General features: G+C 32.0%; 2 protein-coding genes across 3 annotated transcripts in view; one reads left to right on the forward strand and one right to left on the reverse strand.

The window, feature by feature from the left end:
- The first annotated feature begins 3,265 nt into the window (after positions 1-3,265).
- Positions 3,266-3,964, forward strand: LOC106476546. Its single transcript, XM_013937194.1, has one exon. It carries the CDS (start codon positions 3,266-3,268, stop codon positions 3,962-3,964), a length of 699 nt encoding a protein of 232 aa, XP_013792648.1.
- A 477-nt stretch (positions 3,965-4,441) lies between these two features.
- The window catches only part of LOC106476547 (histone-lysine N-methyltransferase EHMT2-like), an 8,837-nt gene continuing 842 nt past the window's right edge, over positions 4,442-12,436 (reverse strand). Inside the window, exons 2-7 of one of the 2 annotated variants that reach the window (XM_022380379.1) lie at positions 10,701-10,816; positions 9,843-9,929; positions 9,592-9,670; positions 8,594-8,769; positions 7,247-7,422; positions 4,442-4,654 (exon numbers count right to left, since the gene is read on the reverse strand). In XM_022380379.1, coding sequence (XP_022236087.1) covers positions 7,248-7,422; positions 8,594-8,769; positions 9,592-9,670; positions 9,843-9,929; positions 10,701-10,789 — 606 coding nt within the window. In that variant the 5' untranslated portion in view covers positions 10,790-10,816 and the 3' untranslated portion in view covers positions 4,442-4,654; position 7,247. Of the gene's footprint in view, positions 4,655-4,678; positions 7,423-8,593; positions 8,770-9,591; positions 9,671-9,842; positions 9,930-10,700; positions 10,817-12,436 lie in introns of those variants that run through there. The other variant, XM_013937195.2, reaches the window with a different exon arrangement.

The following is a 12,436-nucleotide window of genomic DNA, read 5'->3' on the forward strand; positions in this document are numbered from 1 at the left end:
GGGGGGGGGGGGGGAGACGTTAACATAGATGCTCTTTATGAATTAATACTTACAACGCTTGGAGTCAGAGGCGCGTTATAAAAGAAACAGTCAATTCCACTATTTGATTAGCAGTAACCACGTAGGCGGCGGTTGCTACTATTACTGGTTACTCTTCCCCTAATCAGCAGCTAAAAATTAGGAGCGGTTATCCCTAAACCTCGGGGGGTCTGACTGTTTAACTTTTTATCGATAAAATATTGTTCATGTTGAAAGTACTAAATACATAAGAAATAATGTCGTGATTAAAAAGTAACCGTATCTATCTAATCTTTCCAGTTTAAAATAATCAATATTTTCATATCTTTAGATTAAATATGTACTCTAGCTATACTGTACACTAACACTATTTATGTAGTATAAACACGAAGTTTTGGCTGTTTTTCACTAAAGTAGAAATAACTTACTTTAGAAATGTAAGCTTCGAGAAAAAAAACAGAAACTCGAATTAAAATGTACACGTATGATACCTGCTCTGCGAGTGTTAAATAGAAAAATAAAACAAACTTTTACTTACACGACACCAAGATTTGTTCACTCTTCAGTTTTTACCAATAGAAAGATGCGTTAGGAGTTCAATATTTGTGCAAGTATTGAATATGTACTATTTACACCACACTTTATTAGTGTTTGCTGGTATCTGTATTCATACGCACACTAATGTTTGCGTGCTTAACATTTACGCTATCGATTGTTGGTAACGGCTGTTTAGTGAAAGATGTGTTAATATTTAACACCAATATTGGTTTGTTATTTGATTTATGAATTTCCCCTTCTTAGCCAAAACATGAATTTCAGTGACGAAAAGATGACGTAGAGATCTAGCCTACTCTTCGATTCGCTACTCTCGCTGCAGTAGACTAGTTTCACCGAGTTCACGGCCCATCAGTGCTACTTGGAAATAAATACAGCCTAATATCGATGTCTGTTGTCCTAACGCTGATTTTACGCTTTACCAACAAATTTTTATACAATATAAAATTCCGATGTTACGTTTTAAAACATTTAATAGTAAGTTATAAACCAAACTGAGGACACTTATCTACCGAGGCTTGGCTCTAGACAAAATATTAAACCAATCAGAATTGACAAGCACATCATATTCACCATGGGCGTGTGTGATCTTATTTTGGGACAAAGTCTCCATATTAAGAAGTCTGTGCTTGTTTATAAACTGAGGCCCGTTATCAATGTTCTCAGTTCGGCTTATAAGATTATTTTTTTAAAATCCGAAATGCTAAAGATGTATAATTAAATTAAATCATATCGATGAAGAGTTAATAACGTATAATTATACAACTGATGAAGAGTTAATAACGTATAATTATACAACTTCACACAACGTATTCCAACTTTCGAGTCCAAGGCTTAACTCATTTGTAAAAATGTTATTTAAGAGACCGTGTGTTTCGAGTAAGCTGTTATTTTTAAGCTACATTTCCAAATATCAAGTGAAGAAAGTTGGCCAAAAATACGCAAATAGTGGGATCTGACTGCCACTCTTATAGTGCACCCACTGCCTCAAAATTCTAAGTTTTTGAAAAAAAAGAAAAAAACGGCTGCGAGCCACGAATTCTTCGGATTCACAGGCTAGACACTAACCATAAGATGACGTCCACATTCCGTCAGCAAAAAAGTAATATGCTTTTTATTTCTTCGTGAACGCTTTGCATACTGATGTAATTTAAACCTACCCGCAGATTGACATTTTATTTTCAACTATTCCGATAAGTTGAGAAATAGTAAAGTGTCCGATTCAATCTACACCAGCAGAACAATGTATTACATTCTTTACAGATTTTTTGTCTCGATTATATATAACAGAAGAAGGGGTACGAATTCAGTATTAAAATGTATAAACGTGTTTAACGCATTTCCTGTCACTTGTACGGTTGGGTGTCAAAAAACTACAAAGATGGACGATTTTTCATGTGACTCGTAAGAAAATATCAGACAACAGTAACGCTGTTAATACGATAAATCATGTGTTTTGTCTAATTTCTTCGCACTGTTTCGTCGTGTACTCACTCACTTTTCAACAAGCACACGTTCATCCATATACATTGAATACTCGCAAGTTGTATATCACGAGTCTTGGCACGTGCTCGCAGAATTGTCCTTTTCTGCGCCTACCGTTGCATCCATCAACTACGTACGTTTGTAAGTATTCCCTGAATGGTCAATAGCTTATATTGCTAATATTCGGGGTTCAATCCCTGTAGTGAGCACAGTGCTGATAGTTCTTTGCGCTTTAACAAATAAACTTGAACTGTCCACCACCCCAAAATAAAATTGTTCAGTTTTATTCCAGACATACCTTGGCGTTTTTATCCACCTTAACAGAATTATTCACAAACGTTTCATATCCACCACACAGAGCACAAGATTTAATACTGTTATGACAGTGGAAGTCACGTGACGCTGGTAACACGTCATGAGTTTCTGGAAGGATCGGGGAACCTCACGAATATCCCAGTATTTTCTAGACGCCCTCTATTTTACTATATAAGCCAGCAAATAAAGCGGAGAAGAGAAGTGACGGCATATAGAATTGCAGACAGGAAGATATAGAGACAAATAATCGAGTCAAGTCGTAAATGAAGTGCGTGAATCGTTGTGAATTATAGCGTGTGTTTAAGTTAAAGTGACTATGAAAATTAATTGTATTGCAAAGTTGTATTGAGAAAGAATAAACTGGCTTAATCAAGAAAAGACTTATATCTCTGAAGTTTCTCGGAAATAATTTTTACGGGAAATTATCAAACAAGCAGATACGTAAAAATACTTTCCAACGCTAGTTTTGGCTTGCAATATGGTTACAGTATATAATGGACTGAAAAACTTTATACTAGACTTATTTACACGCATTGAAAATGACAGGTGTATGAACAGCAAACCAGTACTGTCACGCTTACTCCTTAGGTATAGTCTGAAGGAAAAAAAAATTAAGTTTTTTTTTTTTACGTTGGAATATTTATTACTGGATACCTAGTATGCAGAAACCTTCTTTTACAACCTGGTGAAGACTCCATTACGGAACGTTTCTGGTTTATGGCCAAGTCACTAACGTCCCTAATTTTAACCTGCTGGCCAGAAAGAAGACAACAACCCAGGAGCACCCACCGCCAACTTTAGGATATTCTTTTTATAAACGAACAGTGACAATGACCATCACAATCTCAAATAATCCATAATGTACTTGTTTCATCATCAGTAAATACTGATGATGAAACAAGTACATTATGGAATACTGGTGATGAAACAAGTATATTATGGAATACTGATGATGAAACAAGTACATTATGGAATACTGATGATGAAACAAGTACATTATGGAATACTGATGATGAAACAAGTACATTATGGAAAACTGATGATGAAACAAGTACATTATGGAATACTGGTGATGAAACAAGTACATTATGGAACACTAATGATGAAACAAGTACATTATGGAAAACTGATGATGAAACAAGTACATTATGGAATACTGATGATGAAACAAGTACATTATGGAAAACTGATGATGGAACAAGTACATTATGGAATACTTATGATGAAACAAGTACATTATGGAATACTGGTGATGAAACAAGTACATTATGGAAAACTGATGATGGAACAATTACATTATGGAAAACTGATGATGAAACAAGTACATTATGGAACACTGATGATGAAACAAGTACATTATGGAATACTGATGATGAAACAAGTACATTATGGAATACTGATGATGAAACAAGTATATTATGGAACACTGATGATGAAACAAGTACATTATGGAACACTGATGATGAAACAAGTACATTATGGAACACTGATGATGAAACAAGTACATTATGGAACACTGATGTTGAAACAAGTACATTATGGAATACTGATGATGAAACACATACATTACAAAAATCCTTGTGGCAAGTGAAAAGGTTTTGCACCCTAACCTGTGTTCCTTAAAAGTCAACTAATTAAAAATATATCATTTATAAGAAGAGTTAATTCTGATTAAAAGGCTTAATAAGTTACTTGTATTAATCAATCTTTACATCATATTTTAAAACAAAGAACAACCCTAATGCATAACACTCAGCATCCATGAAAATTATTAAAATAAAAACCAATCTCAATTGGTTTAAAAAAAAAAGAGCTCAAATAACTAAACAACCTGAAATCAGACAGACAGTCTGTTTTCTATACAATTTAGGCTTCAATACAATCCTTATAAAATGTGCTTTTCTTAGAAAAGTATCAATTAATGCAAATCCAACTACAATACAATCAATTTCTTCTGAGTGAAAAACAAAACAATTAATACATAGGTACCTGTAGTTATTGTTATATATTTTTGAAATAACACATTAAATGCCTCTATCCATAAGGAATACAACATTCCCCTCAACTAAAGTTAGCCCACTTCTAATACCAGTATTTTATTATACACATAGAGAATACAACTGCAAAACTTAATACAGGTTATAAGTACTACATGTCCTTTCAGCACATAAAACCTTGCTCTCCTGTCAGCCTCTTGTACATTCATGCAGAATGCTGTTTTGTGGGTTGTCAATTAGCATCAGTTTAGAGCTGTTGGTAATAGGGGGTGGTCTTTTATAAACTAGAAAAAACAAATATGGCTGAAAAACTTTTAATTCTTTATTGCAAAAAGAATATATGAGCAACTTAACATTTCTGCTAGTTTGAATTAAGAAATACACAAACAGAATGTCAGACTGTGCACAACAAAATCAACATTTTCAATGTTTCATAATACATTTCTCAAGCCTTACTTCTCATTGAAAATATATCAATAATATGCACAATAAAAGCCATTTCTTTCTCTTTTTGCACAAATACGTACTTTCGACATTAATTAGGTTACAATTCATATTTTCTGTATTTAGTTAAGTGTTACTTCTTTGAAAGTTAAGTAACATTTTCAGGGTTTCTCATTTTAATTAATTGTGAATTCATAGTTGTTACATAAATGTTTTAACTGATCAAAAATTCAACATATCTAAAGTCACTCTACCATACTTCTTCAAGAAAACAGAAAAAAATCAAGGAAAAACATTGTAGTTTAGGAAATACTCGTGCCCCACACAAGTTTAGTTTTTTTCATATTTACATTTTCCTCTCAGAATCCATAGTTCAGTTTCGTAGAAATTGAAATCTCAATTATTTCTTTTGAAGATCTGGGAGGGGGGCTTCAATTGGTAAAAAGAAATAACCTGAATTTTGTATTTAGAAATGCAAGGTTTCTTATTAATAGGTAAGCCTAATATTGTATGTTAATGAAATAAGCTCTCATGAAGAGAGATATTTACAATTAAAAGAGATTACTAATCTAAAACCTAACACAAAGTCAAGTAATTCATAATCACATCTTAAAACCTTTTGCTACATTTGCAGCACAACGTAATAAAACATTCAAAATAACAAGTGCTTGTCGATTCACAAAATTTCATGGACAGTCTTGTACGTAAACTTGTTAAAAAATGCTATTTTTGTTAATTTCCATGATGGATACTTCTTTATTTATATTTCAAACAGTTGTTCAATCACGATTTTCACCATTTTCACAAAAGCAAAAGACACAAGTTTTTAGTGACCACCTCTCCCCTGAAAGCAAACATGTAAAATGGCAAAGTTTGTTTTAGAGATATTATCAGCCGTTAGTCATTAAACATGGGTAAGACTAGCTGTAAAGTATTCAAGTCCACAAAATTTGCCGAAGTTGTTACTGGTCAGTACTTTTGAACGATGTCCCTTCTAGATTTGTAGGAAAGCATTAACACACTCTTGCCCATCACCAGTTTACGTTCCTCAAAAAAAATCTTTAACAAGTCGTTAGACAATTAAAATGTCTTTACCTGAAAACTTATGACACAGTAAAACCAGTAAGCATATTTATCGCAACACACACATTACATGAGATGAAAACTATCTGAAACAAATAATAGTAAAAAAAAAAAGTTACAACATAAATGTGACTTTAAAGACTAGTCACATGTTTCTTTCAACCAATAAAGTTCTGTTTTAAGAAAATCAAATATAAGACTGTGTTCTTAGGAATACTGGACCAGTCGCTGAAGATTAGGGAACTGTAAATTTCAAGATTCATGCTATAGGTGACAACCAAAAATGAACAACACAGAAATATTAGCTATCGGCAAATGATCGGTTTATAATGTTTGAACTGCTGTGTTGTGGTAGTTCTACGGCTACCTACGATTCTTACAAAAATGACTTTACATGATTTAGAAAATTTCAGTATTCTGTAGTTGTATCAGAAAGTGCTATACGTTCATCACACGTACGTAGTGGAACCTTACAAAATTGATCAAGTTTCAGTTAATTAGACATTAAAACAAGTTGTTTGTTTTAATCTTTAATAAGCTAATGAATACTAAACAACCTAAAGATTCTGTACAAATCTCATACACATATACAATGACTTACAAAACACACAAGAAGATAAGTTTATAAAAGTTATTAACTTTCACAAGTATATAAGTTGAAAAGATGGAACCATATGAGATAGATGAAACATTATTAGACAATTCTTACAGCATGTCGTATCAGTTTAATGTCGGAATAATTTACAACAGAAAATTTAAAAAAAGAAACATACTTTAATCACAATAGTGGTGTAGCCAATGTGTTTTTTTTTTTTAATGCAAATCAAAGAACTGCAAGTTGGGGATCATTTAAGAATATTCCATCCTCTCTCAATATGTGGCCATATTACAGTCTACATACAATCTCTAAAGAACATTCTTTTTAACCAAGAAAATTAGAGGGCCGAACTTGGTTGAGAATATTTTTTCCTATATGTTACATGAGCTATGTTTTAGAGTGCTAAAGTTCGGGAAACTTAGCCACATAAACGTTTCACGGGTTCATTTAATTTAGGCCCAATTAATAAATCCTATGTGCAATTTCTTAATTTTGGTTTAACAATCTCGCAGACTACAAAACATCACTGTTGTAATGTTGAAATTTTAAATGAAAGTCTGTTTTTCTTTAAGTCTATAAAATATTTTTTTTTAAGCTTGTACAATGTAAGACTAAAACAGCTTTTAATGTTTCATCACTAATTGTGATTTAATTTATTCTTCAATAGGCCTACACAAGTAGCCACTGTTTAATTACAAAATGAATGTTATCACTTGAACTGAGCTTCTCCACTGTTCTTCAACAGCTCTACCTCATTCTTGCTGTATGACTCGACTTGAATCATCTCCTTGCTCCTCTTTTAATCTATGGTAATAATTTTCTAGGGTTGTGTGTATAGTCTCCTTGGAGTACCTGCATTTTGGTGATCCACACCCACATGTGAAGTTTTTGTACTTTATCACCCAAAACTTTTCTCCGTAGTCAAAACTAAAGAAATACAAGTAACAGACAAAACACTTTTGAATCATCAAAATCTTTCTTGAACCTGATTATATTCATTACTTTAAACAGATAGATATTCATCTTTAATTATTTTTTATCTTTAAAGGCTGAGCTTGAAAAGTTGTCAGTACCACCCACTGGTGTAGCTGCGAGGAACTACAGAAATAATTGGAATATAATAATGTATAAATATTCTTTCCTGTAACATTGATTGTGTCATGATATAAAAAACTGTTTAATTTAGATGTTATTGATTGGTTTGTTTTTGTGAGTGAATATTTTATTAATGTTTAGTTTTTGTCACAATAAGAATTAAAAGCAGACGATTATAGGAAGGTTTGTTAACACTTAATTGATGACGAGAATATAGAATATGACCATACTATCTATGGTGTGAACCTTTTATTGTACATACATTTAACTTGTTCCAAATATATATATATTATTTTGAAAACAAGTAAAGTGTACACTGTTTATTTATCATTGAATTTATCGCTAAAAAGTCACAGACACCTACTGTAGAAGAATCCTAAGCCTAACAACATCATAATATAATATTTATGCTATTAAGAAATATAAGTAAAATACATTTATTTCGACAATTGGCAACTTTTAATATCTTATTTCACAATTTACTAAAAATACGGAATAATAATAGTATTAATTCTGGATTTATAAATATCAAACACACTCAAAATTTAATTTGTTTCAGTTTTGTTTTAAAAGGGTAAAGCTGCAAATAATTTTAATGTTACGACAAGTTTTTTGTTATTATACAACAACTGTATACATAATAAAATATGTCAAATACAGTGTGAATTTTTACTCACAGTTGACCTTATCATTTAACTATAAATGTACAGCTCAGAAACATTAATGCCCATATATTAAAAATTGAAAGAGAAACTAAAGATACAGTTTTTTAATATGGTTAAAACATGTTTAAAAGTAATATTTTCCATCCAAAAATAATTCGTTAAATGTCTGGCACATACTGTGTCAACTAAGTTTCCAAAACATTCATATAAACAAAAAGGAGAAGACAGGTCATACACAGACTGTACAAGTGGGTGTGATAACCGTGCCTGTATCTGCTGTTATATACCAGTGTTTACACTTTTTTAATCTCAGATTAGAATACAGAACAAGGCCTTACCCTAATTCCTCTTGGGGTTGAATATCACGAGAACTGAAGAAGGCTATTCGAGGAAAGCTCAAATCTTGATGATCAACAAACACCTTCACAGGCACCAAGTTTGGTTCACAAAGGTGATTGATAAAACGACTAACATTTCCATAGTAGCGAGCATCGAGACAAAATGTTTCTCCATCCTAAAGAGAAGACCCAACGAAATTTCAGTCAGGAAAATTTAAAACTGTCACCAGGGCACATCACATCTACACAAGCAAGATCAAGATATTTCTTTTGCAAACCAAAAACTTCCTAGTGTGTTTCCCCCAAGAAATAACTGTTGTTTGTTTTGTTGAACTCCATTCAAAGCTACCCAAGAACTGTCTGTCTACATTACCAACCAGTATCTGTTGGCTTCATTTTACCAACAATGGTGGAAAGATGAACAAACTTGGGGACGGGTTATGTTCCTGAGGGGTGGGGGACTTCTCTGACAACCTACAATTCGATTGTTTTAACACAAAGCTGTACAGTATGCATCACAAGCTGTCTAATTTAACACCGAGTCAAATGGGGACAAAATCTACTGAATTATTAAGATTAACAGTTTTTATCATAATGATTATTTCAAAAAAAACATATCAAAAAATATATTATTTTTAATTCCAAAAGGAGAAACATTTCCTAACTGAATCTGAAAGAGTAAAAAAGTTTTAAATACATTAACTTCTACCAGAATAAAAATTATTTTACGTGAAATTCTTACTTTGTAGAAAACAACTACTTATCATATCATACAAGAATAAACATTTTCTCAGATGAGACCAAAAATACAAATATTTGATCTTTCATTAGCATCTTTTCTCTTTCTTCAAAATTAGAAATTACAAGAAATAAAATTAAAAATTTAGGCCCGACATTTACAAGTTAAAAAAAAACAACCATTTTAGGCCAATCCTAGTCCTTCGCATATAAGTACAAATACATTCAATAATTTACACAAATGAAAAAAATTAATGTACCCTGTTGTCTAAGTCAAAGAGGTAGGAGTCATCTTCTCTCTTGTCTGCTTCAGAATCAGAAATAATTTCTCCTACATACCTGAGTAAAATACCAGAAGTTTTTAAATGTTCTATTAAAAACTGGCACAAACTTGTACCAGAAACTCCATAATTAAATCTTATGTAAAAATTACAAAGAACTAAAATCTTAAATTATCCATCATTGGTTAATCATGAACCAAACATTGTAATTTCAAAATCAACTTGCTTACTCGCAAATAAAAGTTCCTTTAGGAATTTCTTTCAGTGTTCTCACTCCCCAACCTTTTCCTTTCGTTCGGAACAACTGCAGTCGGCAACTAAAAAAAAAACGAATATTTATACAAAACAATTTTATTTATTTTTTTTACTAGTTAAGGCAATAAACTAACAATAACTTGCCAAATTTTGGAATGGAATAATTAATTTTACACACAAAACTAACAAATTTCATGTTGTTTGGGTCATGCCATCTGCCAGAGAGTTAAATTTAATACTAAGATCCATATTTAACAATCAGTATTTCATCATACAAAAATTCTCTACTAAATAAAAAATTTCTTATTCAACAAAAATATGGTATTTTACCAGGAGAGAACACTAAATAATAAAACATAACTTATGGCCAAGTTCTAGTAGTTTTCTGTTGTCGTGTTTCTTGTTCTTCCATAATTAAATATACAGAATATTACAATGTCAAACTCTATATGCACTTTTATTTAATGCCTCCTTTTATGAGTGGACAAAATTCCTTAACAGAAGTTACCAGCTCAAATCAAATTTTAACTGAAAAAGAACAGAGAGCTAATAACGTTAATTGTTGATGTGTGGGTCATTACGATGACAATCAAAGCAAACTTAACACTCGTAAGTATAACTTTCACTTATAAGGATGAAATAATTAAAACAGAAACTCTCTGAAGTGTACTATTAGTGCTCTAGTCTGACTTGTAAATAAGTTGAGCCATTCAAAACAGATTAGATTATTTAAAAATAACAACAACTAAATCAAACTTGAGAGATTTAGACTGTCAACTGGCAGCCATCAAACATAAAGACGTAACGATCAGCAAGTGATCAAAGTAACTAACGTGATTCCGTGTTGCAGTAGTCGATTGTTACAGTTTTTCCAGCACAAACAGGCTCTGTTACATTCAAATATCATTGGTGGGTCCAACATGTTGAATTCGGGTAGAAGACGTCCCTCCTGAAGTAAAAAATTGGCATTCAATAAATTAATTATCATATCAATTTTTAAATTTCAAGTTACAATGAAACATATATATATACACATATGTTTGTTTGTTTTGAATTTTGCGCAAAGTTACACGAGGGCTATCTGTGCTAGCCGTCCCTAATTTAGCAGTGTAAGACTAGAGGAAAGGCAGCTAGTCATCACCACCCACCGCCAACTCTAGGTCTACTCTTTTACCAAAGAATAGTGGGATTGACCGTCACATTAGAGTGCCCTCACGGCTGAAAGGGCGAGCATGTCTGGTGGGACGGGGATTCGAGCCCGTGACCCTCAGAATGCGAGTCGAGTGCCCTAACCACCTGGCCATGCAGGACCCCATATACACATATATATATATATATATATATACACACGCACACAACCACACACAATCCAAAAGAACTACAGTAACATTTTGAAAAATAAGTTTCATCATTTAAAGTTTCTTAAAACATATAACAATCTTCTTACAAGAAAAAACATTACATAGCTTGTTACATAAACAATTACTTTGTTTGGAGATATAACAAAAACAAATTGATTTCATTCATTATTTTAAGTTATGTATCATATAACATAAACACGAAACAGATTCAGCACCACCACATCATTTAATTCTTCCTTCCATGTTTTTAATTCACTCAATCTGAAACTGTTAAACCACATGCTCTTAAAATCAGTTTCAAAAAACACACAATACTATACCTCCAGCACCAAGGTTGCCAAGTCTGCAGATTTAGGCTTTTTCTTATTTTTTACAGTTGCTTAAATATTTGGCTGCTATTTTGTGTTACTATAGCTTTTTAACAGAACTGCATTGTTTAATGTTGATTCATTTACGAGTGACTTGTTTTGAGAGCTTTTTTTTTTGTTGTTGTGAAATTTGTTCTATCCTGCACAGTGCTATCTACGCATAAAAACTGGGTAATTAGTTGAATTTGATATGCAATAAATTATCAGGCTCATTAATCTATTACATTTGACTAATCAATTTTTCTCACTCAAAAGTAGAATACTTGAAATAATTTAAAATAGTAATACTCAGGCATAGTAATTTCAGTTAGTTTGTTATCCTTACGAGTTATCAATGAAGCTGAACAAACCTGAATTAATAAAATATAATAACGAGAAATAATAATGGTAATTACTTGAAAACAGTAATTAATAGTCAGAAACACTTATTTTCCTGACAGTAATCGATTTAATCATAATTTTGATTAATCATGTATTTTGCACGACAATAATCGATAATTTTAATTAGGTATGGAATTTACTGGCTTAGAAATTTGTGTGTGAAGTTCGTTGTACACAAACCGTTTCCATTAAAAATATTCTTTTCTTGAAAAACTGGTAATGATTCCCATGAGCTTCAGAGTGTTAAAAACAATTACTTGAATATCAAAGTGTCTTAAAATTAAATCACTTTCCTTGCTACACGTGGCTGCATCATTTTAACATGGGTTTATATAATCAACGCCAGTGTCGTAGTCAAGACCCTGTAATAAATTATACAATGAAAAATAAAGCAACAAGAATGAAAACCACGTGCTTCAAACAAACTTTATTAACAAATTAACTGCAACTCTTTTACAC

Source organism: Limulus polyphemus, unplaced genomic scaffold (genome assembly GCF_000517525.1).
Source record: "Limulus polyphemus unplaced genomic scaffold, Limulus_polyphemus-2.1.2 Scaffold10840, whole genome shotgun sequence".
Taxonomy (NCBI): domain Eukaryota; kingdom Metazoa; phylum Arthropoda; class Merostomata; order Xiphosura; family Limulidae; genus Limulus; species Limulus polyphemus.